The sequence below is a fragment of the Pristis pectinata genome, chromosome 9 (genome assembly GCF_009764475.1).
Source record: "Pristis pectinata isolate sPriPec2 chromosome 9, sPriPec2.1.pri, whole genome shotgun sequence".
In the NCBI taxonomy this organism is placed as follows: Eukaryota; Metazoa; Chordata; class Chondrichthyes; order Rhinopristiformes; family Pristidae; genus Pristis; species Pristis pectinata.
In genome coordinates, this window is record NC_067413.1 from 25,567,528 (window position 1) to 25,595,498 (window position 27,971).

The following is a 27,971-nucleotide window of genomic DNA, read 5'->3' on the forward strand; positions in this document are numbered from 1 at the left end:
CGGGTATTTGTGTGGATGGCCACGATACGGATGCTTTTCAGGGTGAGGAAGTCACTACCGATTAAACACTGAGGTGTCGTTTGGGTTCCATTGTGGAACATTTGGATTTCATAATTACTCTCTCTATGTGCTCTACATCTACGTTTTATCTTCAGACAACGGTGGTTGTTGAAGAAGCCTTTGCTCATGTTTCACCTTATGGCTTGCGGAACTGAACTTTAAGAACCATTCCTGGACTTGGAGTTTGGGACTTTGCCACACACACACACGAAAAGTTTAGTTTTGGGGTTAATGTTCAAGGTTTAACATTTTTACTTTTATTTTTCTTATTATCATAAGTAGTTATTAATAAAGTAGTTTTTAACACTGAATCAAGACTGAGTGTTTCTTTTGTTGCTGGTTCGTAACACTTGTTTTCTTTACATGATTTAGGTGTGTCCTTAACACGTATCATTGCCCATAAATTTTAAACTGTACCGTGATTTGGCATTTTTCACCTCTACTCATCACTGCAAAGATTAATTGTATTCAAAGACTGGTTAATTGTAGACTACTATGATTGAGCATTAATCCAGTCCCTCTGTTATAGTTCAGACTTTGTACTTTGCTTGATTTAGAAAAGGCATATTTCAGAAGACAACATGAGTGAGTTTGGTGAAATTCTTAAAGACGTGGGAGAATTTGGTCAATTTCAAAAACGTTTGCTAGTATTGATATGTATCCCATACTTATTTACGGGATTCCACTTAATTGCCCAGGTGTTTACTGGAGCAACTGTTCAACATCACTGTCAGGCCAACTGGATACAAAACATCACTGAAGGCTTGAGCAAAGAAGAACAATTGCTCCTGACTATCCCAAAGGAACAAGATGGGTCTTATCAAAAATGTAAAATGTATGTGCCCCACCCAGATAAAGACATCAACTGGATTTTGTTACATGGAAACAAATCTACGGCAGCATGTGAAGAAGGATGGATGTACGACTTCTCACAATATAGATCAACCATAGTTACAGAGGTTTGTGTTTTTAATTACAGCATACAACATTATGTCTTTAATATACCTGTGCATTTATGTCACTGGAAATGCTGCTATTGGCTGCACCCTATTCATTTTTTTTCTTCTTCCACAGACTTTCTTGAATTGAAATTAAATGCTTTAAAATGCAGTTTGGAATACTTTCAAGGAAAAGTGGAATACTAAAGATGAGGTAGTGAGTTGGAACGGTATTGGACTAGATTATGTGAAGGATCAGGCATGATGGCAAAATTATCTGCTGCATTGATATAACTGTTAGAACACACGATACTTCAATACAAACCATCCAGCTGGAAATGGAAGGAAGCACTGTTAACGGCTCCTGTCAATATTTTCCACTTCTCACATCAATATGGAGATGGATAAATAATATTTCTGATCTTGACATCTTCAATAAAAAAAATCCACCAGACACCAAGGAATGATGTGATAGAATTGAGCTCTGGTTAAAGGGACACAGATACCAGTACTAATGGGGAAAGTGGGAGCTGTACTGCTGGGACAATCTACACCTGAACTATGCTCTACTGGTGAGCTGCATAACTAGAAAAGCAGAGAGAATTTTAAACTAAATAGTGAGGGTGAGGGATCAAGTTGCCAAGGTGTGATAAATCAAAGGGAGGCGAGGCTAGTGTGTCAAAATACTAATATGGGAAATGATAAAGTGTGACAAGAAGGAATAGAGAGCACACATTTAAGAGTAAGTAAATAAGGATAGAGGTTGCAAAAATAATACAAGAACAGAATTAAAGGCAATATATCCAAATACATAACATTTGCAATAAGACAATGAACTGTGAGGGCAAATCAAAATAAGTCTGATCTGATTGTCAGAGACTTGCCGTAAGATGACATGGATTTGGAACCTGGATATTGAATAGTACATGATATTTAGGAAGGACAGGAAGCTTGGAAAAGGTTGAGGAGTGGATCTGTTTATTAATGATGGTCTTGGCGCAATAGAAGTGGATGGCTCAAGCTCAGGAAGCCAAATGTAGAAGTGGTTTGGATAGAGATAAATAATAAATCACTTGTTGGAGTGGTGTACAGGCCGCAGATAGCAACCACAGAATAAAACATAGTGTAAAGGAAGAAGTATTCATAGCTTGTTAGAGAGGTACAACAATAACTATAGGGGACCTAATTTAGAAAGTTTAGATTTTTCACATAGACTGGAAAAATTAGATTATCTAAGATAACCTGAATGAGGAACTCAACGTGTTTATGGGCTTCATAATGGGATATAGCACATTCTGGAGCTAACCAAAGAACTAGTTATACTATTCCGAGCATTATGCAATTTGGTAGCAGCAATCTTACATTCAATTTGAGGGAGAGAAAAATGGGTCAAAGACCAGTACTTTAAAGTTAAATAAGGGCAATTATGAAGGCATGAAAACTGGGCTAGCTAAAGTGAAATTGCAAATTAGGTCGAGGGGTTTGGCCAGTCAGGATGCTGAGGCAGACAGTTAAGGGGATGTTTCAGAATATACAGGTTAGATACAAAACAAGAAATGCTGGAAACACTCAGCAGGTCAGGCAGCATCTGTGGAAAGAAGAAACAGAGTTAAAGTTTTAGGTGTTATTTTCAAATATTCCCATTGTCCTATCCCTTTTACCCCACACCCCTCCCCATTCTCTCTGCAAATTAAAAATACTGTTTCTTTCTGTCCCCTTTCTTCCCAGTTCTAAAGAAAAGTCTTCAAGCTGAAAAATCCTTTGGTGGTGGTTAATTTAGTCAAAAAAAAATTAAAGGTATTATCAAATGTAAAAAGTATTTAATTGCAGGCTGGAAAATTGGACAGAATATGAAAACCAGCAAACAGTGATGGTAAGATTAATAAGGAAGGAATATTAGTTCAAGTTAAACCTAGATACAAATTTCATAGTAAGATTTCTATAGACAACTAAAAAAGAAACAAATTAACAAAGTGTGGAAAGTAAGGCTGAGAAATTAAAATGGAAAACAAGGAGATGGCAGATAAATTTGACAGGTATTCAGACAAATTGAAGCTCAGCTGTTCAGTTATTGCTGTCTGTTAATGTTGCATTGCTGAGCACTTTTTTTTTGCAGCAGGACAGATCCTGCCACTAATTCTATTTGAAAGAATTATCAGCTAATTTCAGATAATTCTTTTAAATAGAATTAGTGGCAGGATCTGTCCTGCTGCAAAAAATGTGCTCCAGAACTCCAGTCAAACACTTACAGAAACATTACAACAGCTATTAATCAGCTAATTTCAGATTAATGCTGTTGTAATGTTTCTATGAGTGTTTGACTGGAGTTCTTTAAAATTCATTGAGTCTACAGAGAGGAGTTGCAGGCCTAATCTCAATTTTGGGCTTCTGCACAAGCGCAAACACATTAGAAAGCATTCTTGGAATACAACATGACTGAAAGATTGAGCAGAGGTCATAGCAAGCAGGACAATGTTCAAGAGGAGGAAGGTACAAGGATGGAGTGGGGAAGGAGGAGAGAAAGAGGTTCTCAGGTTAAGTCCTTACTTCCACACACTGTTCAGGGGCTAATTCTGCTACCTTCACCCAGCATGTGCAAAGTGTCTGGGCTTCCTCATGGTGTACCCATTATTACCATTTGGATTTGGGCGAGAACCACACTGCGAGTAGCAGGAGAGTTTATCCTGATCCCTCTTGAAAGCAGAAAAGACAATGTTCCCATTATTTTCTTATGTACAGATCTGATCTGACAGCAGGGGAGCATGATACACACCATTTTGCTCTCACAATATCAAAGTACTATGACCATGACACTGGGAACACTCTAGAGTCAAAGAAGAGATTTTTGCAATGTCCTGGAGTTTGCCATCTGCAGTCTCACTGAAGCTCCCTATTTCATTCTCTTTTGCCAAATACCTGGCAAAATACCTAACTACATGAATTTCTGCAGAAAGCAGACTTGTCCATGATGTAGGATGTCATTGACTGTAGACACATTGATTTGCACATGTCCTAACATGGAAGTATACTATAACCAAGTGTAATTCTGTTTTCTGAGTGTCCACCTGTAACAATGCAAAATGCATTACAGGTCCTCCCCAGCTTACAAACACCCAACTTAGGTACAGCCTGCACATACAATCAAGCACTTGGGGGAGCGGTGGGTTGGATTTGCCGGCTGCTGCAGGGCTGCAGGCATCTTCTGCCATGAGGGAACTCAGTTTGTGGTGGCATTTCTGACTTGTGTACTGTGTTTGGTTTATGAATAGTTCACAGGCACGGAACTCTGCTGATACCTAGGGATGACCTGTATGCCACAAGTCCCTGGTTTTCTGGCAGTAATCTAGCCACTGTATCAAAATAAACGGTAGTTATGACGGACAAGTGCTATTCACTGACAGCTAAGCTCTTGTCCTGGTACACTATCCATGCCAGTGTACATAACATGAATACAATGTATGCCAAGCTGCCTATTGCTCAAACAATTCAGTCTGATCTGTTTTTAAGGTTGGGAATTTCTTATTGGGCCGCTTCTGTAAATTCCAGATCAGGAGAGATCAAAGCAAATGTCTGCCCTGGTATATCCAAGCAACTCTCCCTTGTCCATTAATAAGGAGATGAGATTTGTCCAATCTCTGGCCTTGCTCAAAGTTTGTAAATGTTGTACTAGTGCCTGTTTACTCCTACCTCTCCAGGGCAAACAAATAGCTCACTCAGTTCAATTTTATTCATACACTTTAATATTTTTAAACAATCATTTAGCATTAAGATTCTCCAGAGGTTCACTCTACTGACTCTTTCTCATTGTGATTATTTTTGTCTCTCCAGTTTAATTTGGTTTGTGATCACCGGTGGCTAAGTAAATTCTCACAGACTAGTTCCATGGCTGGCCTATTTGTTGGAGCCATGTTGTTCGGTCCCCTAGCAGACAGGTAAGAACCAAAAGTTTAAATGAATCAGTAAATTGGTCATTTGTAACAGGATGGAGTGTTTCTTTAACCCGGAGGTATATTTCTCCCTGCTTTGGTTTTAAGATCAGTCAGGTTTGGTGTAATTTTTTTTAGACTTGCAAGGTCTTTGACTAAAAGACTGCAGATACTGGAATCTGGAGTTTTGATTAAATTTGGGTTTAAAATCAGACAAGGACCTTTGTGTATGTGATGCTCTTTGTCTGATTTTCTTCTATATGCTGTACTCAACTGGGTACAAGTACAACAAATGGAAACATCTCGTTCCTTGTACAAATACTCCCAGAGTATAATGTTGTGAGAGAGCACTCATTTGATATTATAAATGAGGCAGTCAGTCCACCAATTGATCTAGCAGTGAGTTGCAGATTTCCACCATTCTTTGGATGAAAAAATTTTATCGTCAACTTCCCTCCAATTCTTTTACCAATTACCTTTGACCTATGTCCCCCATTTATTGATTGGTCTGCAAGGGGATTTGGAATTGAAATTGGTTTATTATCCTCACTTGTACCGAGGTACAGTGAAAGACTTAGTTTCGTAAGCCATCCATACAGATCATTTCAAAACATAAGTACATTGAGGTAGTACAAGGGAAAAGTAATAACAGAATGCAGAATATAGTGTTACAGTTACAATTGCACTTACAGAGAAAGTGCAGTGCAGGTAGACAGTAAGGTGCAAGGGCTATGACGAGGTAGATTGTGAGATTAAGAGTTCACCTTTAACAAACAAGAGGTCTGTTCAAGAGTCTTATAACAGCAGATAGAAGCTGTTCTTGAGCCTGGTGGTGCGTGTTTTCAAGCTTTTGCATCTTCTGCCCAATGAAAGGGGAAATTAGTCATTCCTGTTCGTCTGTCTAGACCTCTCATAATTTCATTTTAGTTTCCCTTTGCCATTCCTTGTTTCAAAGAAAATAATCCCAGCCAAGCAAGCAAATCATCCTAACTAGCATTATCTGTTTGGTGATATCCTTGTATATTTCTTCTATAAAGCCTCTTGTGCTATTAAGCTAGATGAGGAGGGTGAATGGATGGGGAAATTGGATTTGAATGGGCTTGATGGACAGATGAGAAGGTTGAGTTAATTGTTAAGGGGGATGGATGGGAACAGTTTTCATTCTGTCATTGTGTTGGATATTCAAAAGAAGCCATAAACAGGTTGGCCTCCAAACCACACAAATAGAACCGAAAGACCTATCTCCCATGTGTCTTAAAGACTTAAACTGACTTCCTAAATCCAGTGAGTTTTGGCATAGTTAGCAGCTGACACAAGTTAATGACCTATTTGTGATTGAGACCTAAATTGAAGAGAATGAAAAACCACCTGTCAGCATGGTAAACTTGTCTAACCAGGAACCCCTACCTAATTAAGGCAGGGTAATCTTTAATGACATAAGAATACTGTATTGAATAATGAGAGAATATCCTCAACAGATCTAATTACTGAAGTGGACCTCTGAATCAATCGTCATTCTTGCCTTGGTATTTGGATACCTGAGTCACCAGATTTCCTTCACCAGATTATTATTATTATTATTATTATTATTAAGATTATTCATCCATCAGCTGATAGAAACACAGCAAGCATATGTTTGAATCCTGACCTACCAGACAACAGATACTGAGAATGTTTCTTAATTTTATAGTGAGGAATGCTACAAGCTTTTAAATGTATAAATGCATTGCCAACATCTGCTTGTTTGTTGCACAGATAGGTAATGTAATCCATTAAAGATTAGATTTTACCAGACTGAGTGACCATTTTCCAGAAGTACCATCTCACCCTTTGCAAGATAATCAGAGTATGGACTGAAACGTAGATACAACAACAAGCCTGGCTGCAGTTGTAGTGGGCTCAATGGAAATTGTGGATTGAATATAAAAGGCAAGTTTAATGAAACAAATGGGAAAAATAGGTTATGAATAGAGAATTATTAGGGTGAATTAATATTAGAATTCATTCTAATTATTATTGGAATGAATAAAGAAGTATTTTTAAGTCATGGAGGTGTGTTACTTTGACCAGTATGAACGTAATGGAATATTAGAAGGGAATGGCACTTGAAGGTGAATTCACCATCTTCTTAGTGTATGTGAACTCATTGACATTTTGCAACATTGCATCCATTTCTTTTGTGCTTGACTCCAGGCTTTCATCTACTGAGTTATCGCCATCCATGTTTTGTACTTTGAGGATTCTTGAACCTTTGTGGACATTTTGCATCACTCATTCTTTCCACTTACTTCATGCACACTTTCTCTTGTGTTGTGCCATGAATATTTGTGATTGCATTCACCACTACACTCAATCCCATCAGTTCCAGAAGCCAAAATATCCCTTGTCTTTGAGAATGCAGGTACACTGTTCATAGTGCTAACTTCAATTGGTACTGATTACTTATGAAATTAGGTTGCCTAGCAGAGGTACTAATAACTTAACAGGGTCGCTCTTAATGAACAGGCAGCACAAAGTTGCATACTGCTTGCACTGGTCAAGTGGGTTTGGGTTAATAGTGCATCTCAATCCTCCCACCTGCTTTATCCAGCTCTATTCAATTTACTTTCCACTTACATTCTTTCCCAGTGGCCATGGTTCTTTGGCGTCTTCTTCTGACAAGAAGTGAAGGTTACATAATTATCAGAGTATTGTCAGACCACTCTAATAAGATGAAACTCATTCAAATTCAATCACTAACCTGACACCATGTGTATACATTTCCAAGTGACTTACTAGAAAATGAACAAGAATAGACTTTTTTTTCCCCGCACATTCTACCTTAACCTGGGGAACTTGAGGCTAATAATTTCATCCTTAATGTTGTCCCAAATATTAAAGCACAGACCATAATTAAAGTTTGGGAGTATCCTAATCTATATATTTGAGCACTTTGTTTAAAAAGTTAACAAAATTAGTTATTTAATTTTTAAAGAACCCCTCTTATACGACTAACAGAACACTTGTCAATGTCCTTTTTTAAATTTAACTCTCCCCCTTTATCTTTGTGGTTAACGTCCATGATGTATTTTCAATCACTCCCCTCCAACCAATTAGGATCTGTCTGACTTTGTCTCTACCATTCTCTACTACTACACTCAGAAATTACGTTTTACATCGCTGCAACCAGTAACTCCCACCTGGTAATCCAACAGTTTGGTTGAACTTGACACTAGGATTAGGCCTAAATGTTCTTGAGGAAGCTACCACAATCTGCTACTCTCCTTGAGAAGGTGGAACTTTGCCTCATGATGGCCAGTGGACATTCAGTAAATAGAAAATCATAAAACTATTGGAAATCTGAAATTAGAACAAAAAAAAATGCAGGAAGATACTCAGTGGCTGGGCATCTGTGGATACAGGAACAGAATCAATGCTCCAGACCAGAATTAGCTCTGATGCAGGGTCATTGACCTGAAACATTAACCCTATTTTTCTCTCTCTGCTGTTGAGTATTTCCAGCATTTTCTATTTACGTTCAATGACCTGTTGCCTTTTTTCTCGCAGGTTTGGTCGACAAAGAACTATTTTGGTCTCTCTGCTTCTTCAGCTTATCAGTGGAGTAGGAGCAGCATTTGTACCAACCATCAGCTTATTCATTGTTTTGCAATTTGTTCTTGGCACTTCAGTGTCTGGCATAATGATGAACACAGTCACTTTAGGTATGAATTAAATGGTCTCCATTAACACTTTCTGCCTCCTCTCTGCCTGGAGAACTCTCATTGGTGTCTGAATCAGCTTATTGTAATACCGGTAAATAAATATGAATGAGGAAGACTGTTCTGTCTATTTTAGCTGATTCAACCAAATATATACTCTGTCATTCTAATGACACCATCCATATGCTTCTTGAATGGCTCCAAAGATTTTTCCTCCACTACCTTCCCAGCAGGTCATTTTACTACCAGTTGTTCAGACATGTAGGCACAGGAATCAGAATCAAAGAACGTCAAAGTAAGTGGGAAATGCAAAGGGTAAACCACAAAGCAAATGGTTAAATAATTGGAGGGGGGGTGGGTGGGGGGGGGGGGGTGGGAGGGAGGTTGGGTGTTAAAAGCCCATGGAAAGGAGGAGAGGGGAGTTTAATGCCTCAGAAAGGGGAATTATTAAGGTATTTCAAGCAGCTCATACTGAGACCTTTATTTGTTTGTGATAAAAGTTATTTGTATGGGCATTGTTCTAGAAAGTCAGAAAGGAAATGCAAAAGTTTTGAGAATTGAGTTTTGAAGCATGAATCTTCAAAGGCTAATTTATTTTGAAGACTACCAATGTGTCTCGTATCCCAGCAAAGAAGCTTTAAAAATGATCTGGGTGCGTTTGTTATTACTTCTCTTAAAAAAGTCAAAACTTTCCACAATTTATAGCCCCTACTCAGTTTTTCATTGCCTGTCTGAAAACTACACACCTATCTTAATGAAAATACAGAGTAGATGCTTATTAAACTGCAAAACAATTCCCTTTCTAAACCTTGTGTCTAATGCTGCTCAGGTATGCAGACAGAATAGACCCATGCTCATTATGGATTGTTAATGCAATCTTTTTGTAATTTAGAATCCTGTTTTAGAGGTCATCCCTCGGGTGCAAAAATGAAGATTGCTACCGTAACTGGTTTGAGTGTCTTATGTAGCACCTTTCAATATCTCAATAACAGAAAAAAACATTTACATAGACACAGCAAGAAATTCTAAAGTTCTTCACAGGGGCATTATTAAGCAGTGCTCTCTTTCTGTGACTCTGTGATAAAGGAACAATAGGACTGGTGACCAAATCTTGGTCAAAAAAAGAGAGGTTGAAGGGACGTATTAAAAAAGTATCTTAAAGAAAGAAAGATAGAGTGGAAGAATATTTTAGGGCAAGAATTCCAGAGTTTGGAACTTGGCAGCTGAAGGCACGAACATTAAAAGTCCTGCAGTGAAATCCAGGAATGGTCAAGAGGCCAGAAATGGAGTGCAGATTTCTCAGTAGATTATAGGGCAGTCAGAAAATTTAGAGAGAGACTGATAAAGGTGCATAATACACTCAAGAACTCCATGTGCCCTTTCTCTGTGGCAAGAAATTCCAGTTTTAAATGGGACACCGCTTGTTCTGAGATCTTGTCCTCTGGTCTGGAAACTCCCATGAGAGAAAACATGCTCTCAGCATTTATTCTAAGAATCTTGTATTTTGTTAAGATCACCCTTCATTATTCTAAACTCCAATGAAGGAATAGAATCCCAACTTGCTTAACCTTTCTTTATAGGACAATCTCTCCGTGTCCATGAATATCCTAGTGGATCTTCTCTGAACCACGCAGGGGCTCCAAAATTCAAAGTTCACAGCAGTCTAGATGTGGTCTTCCTAATGCCTTATATAGCCACACTAAGACTTTCCAACTATTATACTCCAACCCCTTCGAAATAAAGGAAACATTCTATTAACTTCCCAGTTATATACTGCAATTGTAGCTTTAAGCAGTTCATGCACAAGGACCCACAAATCCCTTTGTATTGTAGCTTTCTGCAGTTTTTCTCCATTTAAGTGATAGGCTGTTGTTTCATTCTTCCTTCTAAATTGAATAACTTCACATTTTCCCACTGAGCTCCATTTGCCAACTTTTTGTCCACTGAATTAACATATCAATATCTCTCCGTAAACTGTTTGTATTCCTGTCTGCAGCTCACCTTCTCACTTATTTTTGTGTCTTCTGCAAACTTAGCTACAGTATATTTGTTTCCTTCCTCAGATTCATTAATATATATATTGTAACCTGTTGTGGTCCCAGAACTGATCCCTACAGTACCCCTCTAATTACAGATTGCTAATCTGAAAATGACCCTCCTTTGCCATATTTGGTTCCTGCCTTTTAGCCAATCCTCTATCCATGCTAATATATTACCTCCAATACCATGGCCTTTATCTTGATACCTACCTTACTGAACATCTTCTTCAGTCTAAATACAGTACACCAGCTGTTTCAGCTCTAACCACTCTGGTTGTGACTTTCCATATGTGTAATTAAATTTGAAAACTATGAGATGGATGAGAAATTAAAGTAATAAAAATGGAAATATATTTTAAATTTACATGCCAATTTTGTATACTTCAGGTACAGAATGGACTGGTGTAGAACATCGATCATTTGCATCAGTCCTTACCCAGTGTGCCTTATCAGTGGGACAGATACTTTTAACTGGGCTGGCTTATGGCATTCGTGACTGGAGGATGCTACAATTAACTACCTCATGTCCAATAATTATCTTCTTGTCTTACATATGGTAAAGTACTTAGATTTTGGAAGCTTCAGTTCTATCATAAGCTTCCATTTCTTCTTATCCCCTATTCTATTTACTTGAAGCTTGCTTATAATATTGTCTGAAATAAAAATGGAAATTGCTCAGATTATTCAGCAAGTCAGGGACCTTCTGTGGAGAGAGAAACAGTGTGAACAATTCAGGTCAATGACCTTGCATCAGAACTTGGAAAAGTTAGAAGTGAAGCATGTTTAAGTTGCACAAGTGGAGAGGTGGATGGATGGAGAGAACAAAAAGGATGGCTACTTCTTGTAAGGACACCATTCCATTTTCCCGGTTTCTCCGGCTTCACTGTATCTGATCTTGTGATGACAATTTCCGCACTGGTGCTTCCAAGATGTCTTCCTTTTTCCTTAGCCATGCTTTCCCCTCTACCATTGTTGACAGAGCTCTCAATCATGCCTGTCCCATTTTCCACACTTTCCTGTCCTGTGCAAGGATAAGGTTTGCATTGTCCTCACCTTCCACGTCACCAGCTTCTATAATTTCTGCCACCTTCAAGTGATGTTGCCAACAGACACATCCTTCCTCTCCTTTCAGCATTTCAAGGGAATCATTCCCTCTGTGACCCCCTGGTTCACTCTTTCATCTCCATCAACACCCACTCCCCTTCTCACATCTTTCCGTGGAACTACAGGAGGTATAATACCTACTCCTTTACCTCCTCCCTTCCTAACATTCAAGCATCCTGTAGGTGAAGCAGATAGTCACTTGTACTTCTAGTACTGTGTACCTCATTCAGTGTGCATGAAGTGGTCTTCTCTACATTGGAAGAAAAACAAACATGGATTATGTCATTGTTTTGCAGAACACCCTTGGTCAATCCTCTAGGTTAACTTGAGTTTCAAGTTGCCTCTGACTTTAAACCTTTATCCCACTCCTACTCTAACCTCTGTCTTTGACCTCTAATACAGTTGCAATGAAGCCCAACCTAAACTCAAGGGCAGCATCTCATTTTCTGAAAGGCACATTACAGCCTTGTCATTGAATTCAACAATTTCAGATAACCAGCCTTTCCATCCATATCAGAAACTGCCAGCTCTGTTGGAAGGTCATCAACCAGTAACACTAACTCTATTTTTCTCTCTTCATAAATGCTGTCTGATCTGCTGAGTGTTTCCAGTATTCTCCCTCAATTCACAGTTCCATCAGCGGTAGTGCTTTATATCGCACGGTTCTAGTATTTTTCTCTGTCCTCTATTCTCATTCATTTCCTATTTATATTTCCTCTAAACAAATCTTCACAATTGTCTCTCAGCCAACACTGCTGCCAGATGCATCATTCCGTTCTCTTGGTCTCCACCCTTTCATAGACATTCACTCCACCTCTCCTTCCCTCCGACTTAAAATATGTTCGATTTCTAACTTTTCATATTTCTGATGAAAGGTCATCAGCTTAAGATGTTAACTTTGTTTCTCTCTCCCCCCTCTCTCCTCCCCTCTCTCCCCCACTCTCTCCCCCCTCTCTCCCACCCTCTCTCCCCCCTCTCTCCCCCCCTCTCTCCCCCCCTCCCTCCCTCTCCCCCTCTCTCCAGATGCTGCCTGATTTGTTGAGCAATTCCATACTTTTCTGTTTTGTATCTGATTTCCAGCACTTGCAGATTTTTTTTGGTTTTTGATTTGTACTTATGGTTTTAGGATCTCCAAGAAGTGGGAATCATTGTCTCCACTTTTACTATCCAATTGATTTATATTGTTAAATGTCTCTATCAGGTTACTGTAAGTTTTTCATTTATCTAAAGAAAAATGCATCATCCTGTTCCATCTTACCTGAAACCTGTAATCTTTGAGTTTCAGCATTGTTAAAGACAAATTATGTTTGACTAACCTAATGGTTACAGTAACAAAAAAAAATCAGAGAAGGTTGATGAAAAGAATGTAGGAGGTGTTCCTTGTATGAAATTTCAGAAGCCATTTGATAAAGTCCCAAACTAAAGAATGACTAGCAAAAGTCAGAGCAGGAAAACTGAAGGGTCAGCAGTAACATAAGCAGGAACTTGTCTGAAAGGCAGAAAGCAGAGAGTAGAGGTAAATAAGTTTTTCTGTTCAGACTGGAGAATGATAGACCGTGGTGTTACCCAGGGATCATTGCTGGGGTGTGTTGGATAAAATTTGTCAATTGTGAATAACACCATTTGGTAAACTGTAAGAGGGTATTAATACACTGCAAGAGGAAGGGTACAGGCTGGCAGAATGGGCAGAATGGGCAAACAAATGGCAGATGAAATTTATACAGAGAATTGTGAAGTGATGCAATGACAGAAAGAACAAGAAACAATGTTGATGAGATGGCACAGTTGTAAAGAATGTGCAGGAACAGAGGGGCTAGTGTGTACGGGTATGTATGTGTGTGTGTATATATATATATATATATATATATATATATATATATATATATAGACACACACACACACACAATCTCTCTATCTATCTATCTCTCTATCTATCTAGTCCTTGGCTGTTATCTCCAATTTGATAATTTTCCCCCTACCATTTACTGTATCTATGAAAATGACCACATTTTTTATCTATAGTCTCAATTGCATTGGCAAACTGCAGTAACCTCTACTTTAACCCCATTCTCTTCTCCCTGCCATCCATCACTGACAGCTGTTGTCCACTGACTGTTGTCCAAGCAACTGACTGCTGACATTTTGTCAAGGCAATCCACCAGGCCTCCTAAGCAGGATTATAGTCTGATCCAAATGGCTTCCAGAGGAAAAATGCAGTCAGCTCTGTTATGTTCTTCTCAGGATCTATTAGCGAAGTCTTGGAGCAAAAAAAGGCCTTGAACCCTGTGGAGCCTCTTCAGACAACAACAAATGCAATCATATAATGCACCCAAGGAGTATCACATAAACATTCTATGCACAACTTGGACTAATGTGATGATTAAAAAAACTGGCCCAAAATAGCTTTATATAGCTGATAGAAACTGGATGGCATCATAACACCATATTTTCCATTGTTACCCATATGACAATGATAGGATAAGTAATGTCACTGGTATTACTAATAACTGAAATTGAATTTGCCTCTCCTTCCCCCACATTCAACTCTGCTCCATTCCCGCAGCCATCCAAGGATGTGCTGCAGATATTTTCCTTCCCTTATCCACTGATTTAAAATTGGCATGAGAGGGGAGAAAAGCTCACTCTGTGGAGTTGGTGTAGAAAATATGCCATTTCTTAGTTTGTTTTATTTTCAATATTTACTTTAAACTTAACTCATGGCTACAATAAATCACTATTTATTGGTCATAAACTCAACAGATTTATTGAGTAAGCTGCCTCCAGTAGAAAGAAACAAGATAATCATCATTGCCTGTTCCTTGAAACCTTGGTGTCTTGTCCTTTATTAACTGTGGCACAAGTCTCTTTCCCTCCTGCTACGTTCTGTTGATTGTAGATTCTCTTCCTTCAGGTCATGCTTGTTTTTTTATATGTCTCTCTCTGTTTCTCTCTCTCTTTGTCTGTTTGTCTGTCTCTCTCTTTGTCAGTCTGTCCCTCTCTCAGTCTGATCCTTATATTTAGTACCCACTTGCTCTTTGATCTTACTTGCTGATTTAACAATTTCTAGAGATTTTCCTTAAAAACATTTTGTTTCATTTATTACTAGCCCTGTCTCTTTTTCACTCTCTCTCAGACTGAGCTCCTCCTTGAATGGTATCATTATACAAGTTGACCCAAATATCAATTGCTTTATTAAAATAGCCCTTTGAACACGTAAACCTCTCCTTTGTTTTTCTATAATTTAGTCAGTGTTCTGGTTCAAATTTGCTTCTTCCTGTTAGGCCTAATGTACTTGTTCTGTACATTATCTGTCTGCTTCCAATATAACTATGTTTAAATTAGTGTCCTGATGTTCACATACTGCAAGATTTTAACATGAATCTGCTTCAGTACATTCTTTGCAGGTAATATTACTTCTAACTTAACTAATCATCATACTTTACTTCATGAACTCACACTATTTTAACATAAAGTTAATTTGCCTTATCAGTGTTTACAATGGTGTTCCGTTACAGCAACAATACTAACACAGTAAGACACATCCACAACGGTTTAAAATAGGCTTGTACATGGTAAATATGTTAGTATTCATTTGTACAACTCAATTGCTCAAATTTAATTACATCCCCTTAGGTTGCTTCCAGAGTCTGCGAGGTGGCTTTTAATGAAAGGACAAAAAGAAGCAGCCAAGAAGTATCTTAGGAGCGCAGCAATAGTGAACAAAAGAGTACTACATGAATCACTGATTGACAAGGTATTTGTCGCAGGGGTTTAAAGGCACAGAACTTTTTTGAACTGTGATGATAATGTTCAATTCAAATTATTTAGGCAAGTTAATAAATTAACATTCATTTCATTGCATCTTTGTAACACAGAACCACCATTTTTGATGTGTATGATATGAATGGCAATCAAAACAAAATATAAATGATAAAGAGTTACATTGCTGTTGCTCTCCAAATAGTCCCCCAGTTTCAAAATTCTAACCCTCGTTTGAAGATTCCTTCATAATCTCTATCTATCTCTGCAATCTCCTCCAACCTTACAACCCCCTGAGAAAGGTTTGCTTCAGATTTCAGCTTCATGTTAATCAGCCAGCTATGATTCTTCAGTACCATGGCCCCAAACTCTGCAATTTTCCCCATGAAATTTACACCCTTTACCATCCTTTTCTTCTTTAAGATACATTCTTCTAACATGGTATATCCTTGAGCCTGGTGTCAACTTTGTTTGGTGATGTTTACATAAAGCATTAGGAGTACTTTAATATGTTAAAGATTCTGAATTTATTTTTGTTGGCATTTTAGTGTTGCAGTGTACAGTAATTATGGCTTCACCTTTTTTCTTAATTTCATTTTTACGTTCCAATCCTAACTTTGCACTCCATTAAATGGTTAAAATGTTAATTTAAGATTGTGCTTTTTACTTCCTGTGATGAGAATTTTTTTAGTGTGAATGACTGCACAGCTTGACGAAATCATTGTCACTGAATGCTACACACTGGTAACCAGTGCCAGAAAGGAAGCCTGTGCTAGAGAGGGTCGTATCCAAAGGGCAACAGTACTCACCTGCTACACAACTGAAAAGTAAAGAATATGATAAATCCTGGCAGGGCCTCCATCTACATGGTTAAGTTCTATGATTGAGATTTCAAGTTCACCGCAAGGGTTAGAGTGCAGTACGCTGATACTTCAGTGAAAGGAAATATTGTATTGTTTGAGGTGCTATCTTTCAGATGATGAGCAAACCAATGTCCTTGTCTGCCCAGACGGGTTGGCACAATTGATCCCATAGTTCAACAGCAGGGGATTTCCTGGACCTATCTCTCTACCACTGGTAGTAAAAACTGATCTGCCAGTCTTTCTTGATCCCATTGTTCCATGCAAGTTACTTCCTGCTTTTCCTACATATCAAAAGCCATAGTTCATTTTAAAATATGTCAATAGCTGTGGAGAAGTTGTGAAAGATAAATGCATCCTTTTTCTAATTTCTTGTTCGCATTTGGGGAGATATTTATTTCCAGTGGACAAGAAGATTGGCTAGGCTTCTTGTCCATAACTAAACTGTGTCAATTCAAGTAAAACTTTCTCTCTTCAGGATGCAGGTTGATGTGGTAAGTACTTTCACGTTTTCTTTCTAGCGAGCTATAACCAAGATTGGAATGGGGATGGCGAAAGTAAGTTGTTCCTAGGAAATGAACAAGGGTAGATGAGAAAATAGGACCAAAGTCACATTAAGCACCTGCTTTTCATCATCCAGTATTTGGTAATTGGTGGCAGTATTTTGCCTGATTAGTGTGAAAATGCTGTGTTACATTGCTGAAATTATGACCAAAAGAGTGAAGATGTGGAATGAGGGTAAGTAGGAAGGTACAATTAGAGTCAAAGAGTCACAGAGTAATACAGCAAGGAAACAGGCCCTTCAGCCCAACTCATCCATGCTGACCAAGATGCCCATCTAAACTAGTTTCATCCGCATTTGGCCCACATCCTTCCAAACCTTTCCTATCCATGTACCTCTCCAAATATCTTTTAAATGTTGTTATTGTACCTGCCTCAACCACTTCCTCTAGCAGCTCCTTCCACATACACACCACTCTCTGCATGAGGAAGTTGCTTTTGGGTGCCTTTTAAATCCTTCCCCTCACAGCTTAAAACTATGCCTTCTAGTTTTTGATCCCTTTATTACCACCCATGATTTTATATACCTCTGAAGTCACCCCCCAATCTCCTATGTTCCAAGGAATAAAGTCCTAGTCTACCCAACCTCTCCCTATAACTCAGGCCCTCGAGTCCTGGCAACATTCTCATAAATCTTCTTTGCACTCTTTCCATCTTAATGACATCTTTCCTATGACAGGGTGACCAAAACTGGACATAGTACTCCAGGTGCAGCCTCACCAATGGCTTGTACAACTGCATCATTATGTCCCAACTCCTGTACTCTGTTCCCTGACTGATGAAGGCCAGCATACCAAACGCTTTCTTCACCACCCTGTCTATCTGTGATGCCACTTTCAGGGAACCATGTACTTGAAATCCTAGATTCCTCTGTTCTACAATGCTCCCCAGGGCCCTACCATTCACTGTGAAAGTCCTACCCTGGTTTGACTTCCTAAAATGCAACACCTCACACTTATCTGAATTGAACAGCCTGCTACCTAGCTGAAATTTTTGATAACCTTCTTCACTGTCTACAATACCACCTATTTTAGTGTCATCTACAATCTTACTAACCACACCTTGTACATTCACATCTAAATTGTTTATGTGAATGATAAACAACAATGGTCCCAGCACCGACCCCTGGGGAACATCACTTGTCACAGGCCTCCAATGTGAAAAACAACCTTCTGCCATCACCCTCTGCTTCCTACCCCCAAGCCAATTATGTATCCACTTAGCTAGCTCCCCCGGATCCCATGCGATCTAACCTTCCAGGATATCCTTCCATCCAAGACTATGTCAAAGCCCTTGCTAAAGTCCATATAGACAACATTCACTGCTCTGCCCTCATCAGTCCTCTTGGTTATCTCTTCAAAACAAACTCTAACAGATTTGTGAGATACAATTTCCTATGCACAAAGCTTTGCTGACTATCCCTAATCAGTCTTTGTCTATCCAAATGTAGGTAGATCCTGTCCATCAGAATCCCCTTCAGTAACTTGTCCACCACTGATGTCAGGCTCATCGGCTTGTAGTTCCCTGACTTGTCTTTACTGGCCTTCAGTAACAGTACAACATCAGTTACCCTCCATCCTCCAGAACTTCACCTGAGGCAAAAGATGATACAAATATCTCTGCAAGGACCTCAACAATTTCTTCCCTGGTCAGGCTCTGGGGATTTACTTACCTTAATGTGCTTTAAGACTGCCAATACCACCTCTTTGGTAATTTGTTTATGCTCCAAGACATCACAACTCCTTTGCCTCAATTCCTCAGTTTCCATGATCTTCTCCCAAGTAAAACCGATTCCTCAGTTTCCATGATCTTCTCCCGAGTAAAACCGATGAGAAATATTCATTATAAATCTCACCCATCTCCAGTGGCTCAGTGCACAGGCAGCCATGCTGATCTTTAAAGGAATCTATTGTCTCTCTCACCACCCTTTTACTCTTAGTATACATGTAGAATCTCTTTAGATTTTCCTTAACCTTGCCTGCCAGATCCATCTCATTGCCCTCTTTTTGCCCTCTTGATTTCCCTCTTAAATGTACTCCTATTATTTTTGTTTTCCATTTGGAGAGGATGTATTTGTTTCAACACCAGCCAGCCAAGTATTTTGAATTCACTGATGCTGCTTACCTAACACTTCTGCATTTACATTTAAGATTGTCACTACGAAAGAAATCCAGCAGATCACCATCTGGGATCTTTTTCGGATATCAAGTCTGAGAAGAGTTACATTGGTTTTGACCTTCATTTGGTAATATTGGATTCTTAATTAATAGATTTTATAATTCATAATACCATATAACAATTCTGTACAGTTAATTGGGGAGGTTACAAACAAAGACTATGTTTTATAACACAAAATGCTCAACAAGATGGCACTGCATTTTTTAAGTGCCCCTGAAATTGAAAACTGATTTAATCAAGTGTATGTAGTGTTTCTGACCTTTTACCTGGTCAAGTTGCACCAATCATGAAATTTGACCAGTTACTGCCCGCTGTGAGTCACCCTTGCAACCCCAACATTATTTTCATGAGGTCATTTGCGTGCAATGCTCCTTTTGGTCCATCGCAAGGAAATTTGGATTACATTGTGTGAGGGGCAAGAAGGCTTTTAGTTGGGCAATTTGAAACAACATGATTTTAATCAAGGTAAGTAAAATAGTTCAGCCATGTCCTTGCCAAACCCTCAGCAAACTGCCACGCTTCCCCACCACCTCCCCCGCCCCCCAGCTCCTCAGGATCTCCGCCCACCACTTGAACTTAATGTGTGCTCCCCTGACCCTGTTACCTTTTCACTTATGCTACCACTTCCTCCTCCACCCTCCCACCCCCACATCAAATACCACTTTCAATCTTCTCCTATTAGAATGTGCTTTAACCCCCTCCCCCATTGAAAAAGACCATCAGATTCTTCCCCCCTTTTCCCCAACACAAGTGCCAGGCTGATTTTATCCCCCATGTCCCCAACATGATTGTTGGGCTAACCTTCTCCCTTGCAACATCACACTGTAGAAGATTGACCAACTTCTGCCTCCTGCCCCTGACCATCACAAGAAACCTGCCCTATCCCTTCTTTCCTCAACTTAAAAAGAATACTTATTCCTTCCCTTTAAAGTGCAAAAATGTACAATACGCATAATAAAATAGGAGCTGGAATAGACAAGCTGGCCCCTCCATCCCACTCCACCATTCAATGTGGACGAGGCTGAACTGCCCCAAGCCATGACTCCTCTTCTGCACAGCACTCAATTCCCCAATCTTTCAAAAAAATTAGCATAACGCTTTACAGCGCCAGTGATCCGGGTTCAATTCCAACCACTGTCTGTATGAGTTTGTATGTTCTCCCCATGTCTGCGTGGGTTTCCTCCAGGTTCCCTGGTTTTCTCCCACACTCCAAAGATGTACAGGTTAGGAAGTTGTGAGCATGCTATGTTGGTGCCGGAAGCGTGGCAACACTTGTGGGCTGCCCCCAGAACACTACGCAAAAGATGAATTTCACTGTGTGTTTCAATGTACATGTGACTAATAGATATCATCTTAATTATCTCTGGTGATCTACCCTCCAGAATTCTAAAGGGTAAAGAATTCCAGAGATTTATCAATTTCTGTGGCAAGGAATTCCTATACACATCAGTTTTAAATAACTGGCCCCTTATCTTCTAACTTTTTCCCCACATTCAAGGCTCTTACATTTAACATCTCAACATTTACCTTGTCATGTCCCCTTAGGATTTTATGCTTCAATAATATCATCTCTCATTCTTCTGAATTCCAAACAATACAAGTCTAACTTTTTTCTAGCCATTCATGATAGGAGATTGTTCTCACCCCAGGAATTAGTCTAGTGAATCTCTCCTGGACTGCCTCCAATGCTAGTTTATCCTTTCTTAAACAATGGGACCAATGTTTTACAATATTCAGATTTATGAATGTAATTTTATCGATACTGAAAATGAGTTGCAGATGGACAGTAAAGAATCAGAATCTGGTTTATTATCACTGATTTATACATTGTGAAATTTGTTGTTTTGTGGCAGGAATACAGTGCAAAGACATAAAAAAATTCTATAAATTACAAAATGATCCCCCCATTTCTTTCCTGGTATCACAGGTTTGTAAACAGTTTTGTGTATTATGGATTGTGCTTCAGTGTTGAAAGATTTAGCAAGGACATTTACTTAATGAATTTCATCTTTGGATTGGTGGAAGTCCTCCGTGTTTCTTGCATTTGGCTCTTGGCGAAGTTTGGTCGAAAAAAATGTCAAGGATGTTTCCTGTTGCTTGGTGGTGTTGCATGCCTCCTCATATTGGCTTTTCCAGAAGGTAAGAGTGAAGTAAATGAATGGTGGAGCAGAAGTATCCTGTCATTTGTAATTCAGGATGGCCCTTTCATATCCCTCATTCCTCTGCTGTCTCTTTGAAAGAATCATACAGTTAGTTCCACATCCCTTGTCTTTCCCCAAAGCCCCCACAACTGCTTCCTTTTCTTTGATTCCTTTAAAAAGCCTGAGGGCACATACCACCAGGCTCAAGGACAGCTTCTATCCCATTGTGATAAGACTATTGATGCGATGGACTCTTATACAATGAGATGGACTCTGACCTCACAATCTACCTTGTTGTGACCTTGCACCTTATTGTCTACCTGCACTGCACTTCCTCTGTAGCTGTGACGTTTTGTACTGTTATTGTTTTTACCTGTACTACCTCAATGCACTCTGTACTAACTCAATGTAACTGCACTGTGTAATGAATTGACCTGTACGATCAGTATGCAAGACAAGTTTTTCACTGTACCTAGGTACAAGTGACAATAATAAACCAATACCAATGTAACTCATGGCACTGAAAACATCTGATTCAATAGTTTTAATGGTTTATCACATGAATAATAGAATTAGAGGCTGGAAGCTAATAAAAACATTCATAGAATCCTAGAAATGTATAACTTGGAAGGAAGACCCATGGCTCATTCTCTCAGTGCTGGCTGAAAAACAGCTATTAATGCTAATCCCACTTTTCAGCTCTCAGTCTGTAGCTTTGCCATTTGTGGCTTTTTGGGTGCTTCTTTGATACGTGATAAATGTTCTGAAATTTCAGCTCCAGTGAGTACTGACATTCACCACTCCTTATGTGACATGGTCTTTTCTCGATTCACTTCTAATCCTTTTATGAACTTGTATCTACATCTAGTTATTAAGCTCTCTGCTAGGGGTAGTAATTCTTTTCTAGTCAGCCTGTCCAGTCCTCATAATTTCCTCAGGTCTATAGTGTATATTTTTCTTGTAACTAAAATTATTCAGTCCTGGCAAAATCCACAAATACTCTCTAAGCCCCCTCTTATAATATCACATTCTTCCAGTGGTCAGAAGTGTAAACAGTACTTTAGTTGCAATATGACTAGTATTTTATACTAGTTAAAATGATTTATGTAGAGAAGAATGAATACTTGAGAGTGGGTTACAGGTTGGAATCTAACAAAGGCATTCAGGTAATTTCTATATAAAATGATGGTTGAGGAAATATAGCTGTTAATTAATAGCTATTGCATTTACAATTAAATATTACACAACCCATATGCACAAATCTAAGGCAATTGCATGAGGACGTACTAGTTTCTCTAATCAAAGGAGATGCGTACAGATAATGATCGTAAGCTACTGAGCTCCATGAAGAGAGAATAATGCTGAGCATTTTATGCACTGCACAGAAATGAGAGTGAGGCTGGTATTAGATAAATTGAAATCTGAGGGAATGGAATTGGAGACCAGGAGCCAGAGTAAACTGAACGACAATAGCAGAATTTGTAATAGATGGGGAAGTGACAACATGGATGCTTCTCAGGGTGGGTGAGGTTATCTTCCAGATCATTCACTCTCCCTTCACCTTTCAAGTTTGTCATTTTAACTTCACACTTTTTGAGTGTAAAGGAGCAACTTCGTTTCAATGGGCCAGAAATCTTAGTTGCAATGACCATAAGTGGGAAATCAGGGACATATCAAGCACAAAATAACTGGGGAAAATGGTCTCTTTGGAGAACAAAGCATGTCAAAAAGTAACCCTTCCGTGTTATCTGTTCTTTGTTTCAGGAATGGCTCTGGAAGTCATTGTGCTTGCTGTCCTTGCAAAATTATCAATCTCAGGTTCCTTCTCAGTGACTTATGTTTATTCTACTGAGTTATTCCCAACTGCGATCAGGTATGATGGATTGGAAAGCGTGCCGTGCAATGAGCTGTGTGAAATCTCACTATATTTATGCTGGAATGTTTCATCCATCTGTTGCACCTATACATCAAACATTCACAGATCAGGCACAGCGTGCATGAAATGTAGAGAGCAGTTTTCAACAACTTGCCTCTAACGCAGTGGGAGCACAGTTTGTATTATACCTCTATTACTGTACTTATAATACAGGACCAATAATGAAGTTGAGTTAATATCCCACCATGAAGATTTGAATTTAATTTCAACGTTGTGAAGTAAAAAGCCGTTATCAGAAAAAGTTACCACAAAACCTTGTGCACAAATGACCTCAAGGGTACAAGTCTACCTTCTTTCACATGAAGTGGCCTGTACTAAACAGGAACCCACACCCATGCCAAAATGGCTGACTGTTAAATAACCTCTAAAGGGGTTGTCTGAACAACTGAGTTCCAGCACTGCTTTTTCTTGGCAAATAGTGGGTGGTCGTAAGTGTCAGGAGCACCTACATCCAATAAAGATGTGTAAAAAAAAATGAAAAGCTTGTTGTCAGTAAGTAAAGGTCATGCTCAAAAGACTGGCTGTGGGTCAGGATTTTCACTGAAAATCAAAAAACTGCAGATTCTGCAAAGCTGAAAGAAAAACAAACTGCCAAAAGGCTAGGCAGTGTTCTGTGGTGAGAGTAACAAAGTTAATGTTACATCAACATTGCCTGGAAAATGTAATTGTTTTTCTCGCCATAGACCTGACTGTTCCTTAGACTTTCATTGTCTGAAGTTCTGGCACTTTCTCATCAGTGTAAGATTAAAATGGCATTTTGTGTCTTGGTATCCTGAGTGGTAATGGATGGCAAGTGATCGGCAACTTGAGGAATAAGAGGAAGAATTTAAGGAAGGTGGAATTGTGATAAGCAAGGCTTGAAGGCTTGAATGACCTAATCCTTCAACTACAGCAAGTCCCCGGGTTACGAATGAGTTCCATTTTTGAGACTGTTCGTAACCCGATTTTTGTCTGTAACTCGGAACAGTGTCCGCACATGCGTACTTGGCCCGGGGATCGCGGCTGCGCATGGCCCTAGCTGCACGTGCGCACTTGGCCCGGGATTGGGCCAAAGAAGGTGTACTGCCGCCGTGGTAGGATCAGGGTCCGGGCCCGTTTACAAACCGAAGGTTGTTAAGATCACGAAGTTCGGTTCGTATGTACGAGCGTTTGTAAGTCAGGCGTTTGTAAGTCGGGGACTTCCTGTATTACATTCTTTTTGTTCATATTGAAGCTTATTAATTGTTTATTAATCACTTATCAATTGTTTTTACCAATATGTGAGCAAATAGTTTTTTTTCCAATTGCTTTACTTCTCCCTACTTTTCCTGATTGGCATGTCAAGATATTTCACTGGATTTTGAACCACAATGAAACCCATTTTCACAGTTCATTTATTCCTTCCAACCTGTGACATCAATGATCAAGCCATGAAGCAGTAAGTGTAGAAGAGTAAGTAATTTAGTAACTAAACTCCAAAGTTCCAAAGAGAATAAATTGTTTGCATTTGTTGGTGTGCTTTGGTATATTGTGTGGCCTCATTGTAATTGACATGTATGGTGATTTATTCTTAATAAATGATTTATTCTTAATAAATCATTTATTCTTAATAAATGATTTTTAGCCATAAAATGAATGGTGTATGAGGAATGGATTGTATTGCTGGCAGGTTTATAGCTCTTTCTTTTGCTGATGCAGGCAGAGCAGTATTGGTTTGGCGTCCATGTTTGCTTGGTTAGGAGGCATCATCGCTCCCATGATCATGCTTTTGGAACAGGACTACCCAGGCAGCTCCTTGATCTTATTTGGAATCACATCAATAATCGCCAGTGCCCTGAGTCTCCTGCTGCCAGAAACTGCCAACAAAGAACTATCAGATCACACTGGGCAAGTTGGAAATGTTAAAAAGTTAGTACTGTTTTATTTAAACTATAGCACAGTTCCTAATCTCCGAATGCCTCAAAAATTCTGTGTACTTCTATGGTGTAATCTGTTGTCTATCTCAGATGACTAACACTTGTCTTGGTTGAACGTTTTAATCAAAAGAAAGCAGTCAGCTTGACCTCCCCAAGTATTGCACTGCAATGAATTGTAATCTTTTGATTCTGAGATGAGAATCGGCAACTGACAAACCATACTTGTTGCATGGCAATTCTGAGCTATTCACTTTTCTTTCTCAAGAATGTGAGGTGCTGGTTTGATCCACCCTTCTTTTTCTGTGGAAGTTCCACTTTGGTATATGGATGTTATCTAAGATGACACACCAGTTCAGGGCCAAGAGGATCCTTTCCAGTCAGAGGTTGTTCCTTGTTGCCATCAGCCACCACCAGAGAAAACAGATTAATTAATGACCAATTTCACCCACAATTGAGATCCTTATTAATTGTTTTTTGCCAATAAGTGAGAAAATATTTGGAGCCCACAATCCTCACTGATGTACAGTTGGTCCTCTTTTGAAACCCACCTCAACCCCAATTATTGCTAGTCCCATTCCTCCTTCCCTCGTTTGTCCTGCCAGTCCCAGCTTTTCTTTCCTTGCTCTCCAATCGCTATCAACCTCATTCCCCCGCTCCTAATACTCACACAAAACTGCGCTATTATCTTGCTCTCAGTCCCAACCCTTCTTGCTACAGCACAAGCCCGTTCAAGCTACTAATCTCTGGAGCTCAGCTTCGGAAGTGAGAATTAAGTGGCATTTCTTCAACTTAAAATATGCATCACCTTTGCACTTGAATCGGTCATTGACTTACTATTACAGTTCCATTCTAGAGCACCCATGAGTTAGAATTTCTAGGCATGTAATTTTTGACTCTGCTACCATTAAAAAGAAAAGAAACCCCATGAAAGAATATTTGGCAGGTGAATGCACACCAGCAGGTCAGAGAACTTCCTCACTTGGATAGAGGGTGTTTTTAAACAGAAAGATGTGATGTCAGGCCTGACTTCCCCATACTATAATTATTATTTATCAAGCTAGTGTGTATATAAAAAAAATGAAGTAAAATGAAGTAAAACAAGGAGTTGAATTTGCACTCTGGACAATTAGGGCACAGATTATACCCACTTTGAGAATTGAGTTTCAGTGAAATATATCTGCATATCGTGAATTGCAAATTATGCCTCAAGCCAGCACAATTGCACTGTTTAAAAACATAAAGACAGAAGATTTTGCTTTACAGCAGTTTCCTTGATACATGTTCAATTTGATTAATATAGCTGAAAATTGTATTATAAAAAGTACATTTTAATCCATTGCTTGTGAGTAACCTTATTTTAAGATTCCAAAATAGTTTGAAAATGTATAGGGAAAAAAATTGCAAGCTATATCAAGGTACAAAAGCCTGTTCCTTGAAAAAAAAATTAAAGAATATTGCAGTCAAAAGCTTTTAAAACATTTTTATTAGTGTCCTTGTTCCCCAATGAATCAATTTAACTTTTAAAAGTACTTTAAAGAAACACAAGGTTTATTAAATAGTTGTAACTCACAATGGTGATATATTCATGCTTGGGATTACATCTGTTTTGTGGGCAGGGCTGATCCCTAACACAATTTTTAAACATTGCAAAAGATTGGAGAAGCTTGATTTGTGCTTGAAATATTTTCTCTTAAATCTCTGTGTTATGTCAGTTTCAAGTAAATTACCCCAAACAGAAAGTAATCAACAGTAGCTCCAGACTCATTTTTTTTCTTTTGTCCCAAAAGGAAAGGACTGTCATTGTTAGGTGAAGGAATGATTTCCACAAGGTAACCAGCATCTATCATCAGTACAGAAGAGAGAAATCCCACCAGATTATCCAAAAAAATGCATTATTGACAACATCAAAGTTCCTTAGTGTTGCCATCCTTCAGCTCCTACACCTGAAATTAGTTTAGGATATCTATTTTGTTGGAGTCACATGGCACGTGTTGTCTTTTTCCAATCATCAAGGTCACCAGAGAAGATCTTCAACCTACTAATGTTGGTAGAATGCATAACTCTGTTTAGAGCACTTCTAATCTGTTAATGGCTTTAGTATAAAGTTACTCAATGGCTTTATTTTATCTCTAGGAAAGTGAATGGTAAAAGTGATGTAGAAAATGCATACCATCAGTCTGCAGCAGATACTGGAAACTTCACTAAGAGCACAAGAATGTGATGAAACATATCATTGAAGAACGGCCTGAATTTGACCAATGCTGACTGTCGTCTATTAGGAACTGCTGAGCTCTCCTCTGCATTTTAACTTTTAGCTTGTATTCATTTTCAGGAAACTATATATCAATACTGTCAAAAGAAAAAGTGGGTAAGAACTTGGCTTTTTAAAGATTATTGAATAATTCTGTGTTAGTGGTTTGAACACAGGATGAGCCATCAGAGTCAGGAACAACGAATCAAAGGAGTTGTTTATTTTATGTGACTGAAAATGGCCAATGTGTAATTTGAGTATGATGGCGTGTTTTTCTTTGTCTTTAAGGCAACAAATAGATAGTCAAGTAATGTATAGGAAAGTATCCATGGGATTTCATAAACATACTACTGATAGTCCATCTGATGGGATTTCAAGTAGAGCATGCATTTGTCTCAATGCTTCACCTTCTCAATGCGTGGAAACACAACTTTATAAAATAATGGCAGACTCAATTTGAAGGAAAAGATTAAAAAGGAAGTGATTTAACAATCTTGGATTCTTGTTTCATATTCAGGGTAGTTCCTTACACTTTCATTATTGCTCCAAAGTCTCATATAAAATGTGCAACTGCTTCACAAAGTTTCCTCAAGATATGTTAATGGGAAGTAATGTAGTACAGTTC

At 38.8% G+C, this 27,971-nt stretch overlaps 1 protein-coding gene across 1 annotated transcript; it reads left to right on the forward strand.

The window, feature by feature from the left end:
- Positions 1 to 622: 622 nt before the first annotated feature.
- slc22a13b (solute carrier family 22 member 13b) lies at positions 623 to 27,913 on the forward strand. Its single transcript, XM_052023426.1, has 10 exons — positions 623 to 1,019; positions 4,827 to 4,930; positions 8,471 to 8,625; positions 11,049 to 11,217; positions 15,399 to 15,519; positions 19,096 to 19,190; positions 21,051 to 21,262; positions 23,029 to 23,137; positions 24,878 to 25,087; positions 27,229 to 27,913. Exons 1-10 carry the CDS (start codon positions 642 to 644, stop codon positions 27,314 to 27,316), a joined length of 1,641 nt encoding a protein of 546 aa, XP_051879386.1. The 5' UTR covers positions 623 to 641; the 3' UTR covers positions 27,317 to 27,913.
- The last annotated feature ends 58 nt before the right edge of the window (positions 27,914 to 27,971 follow it).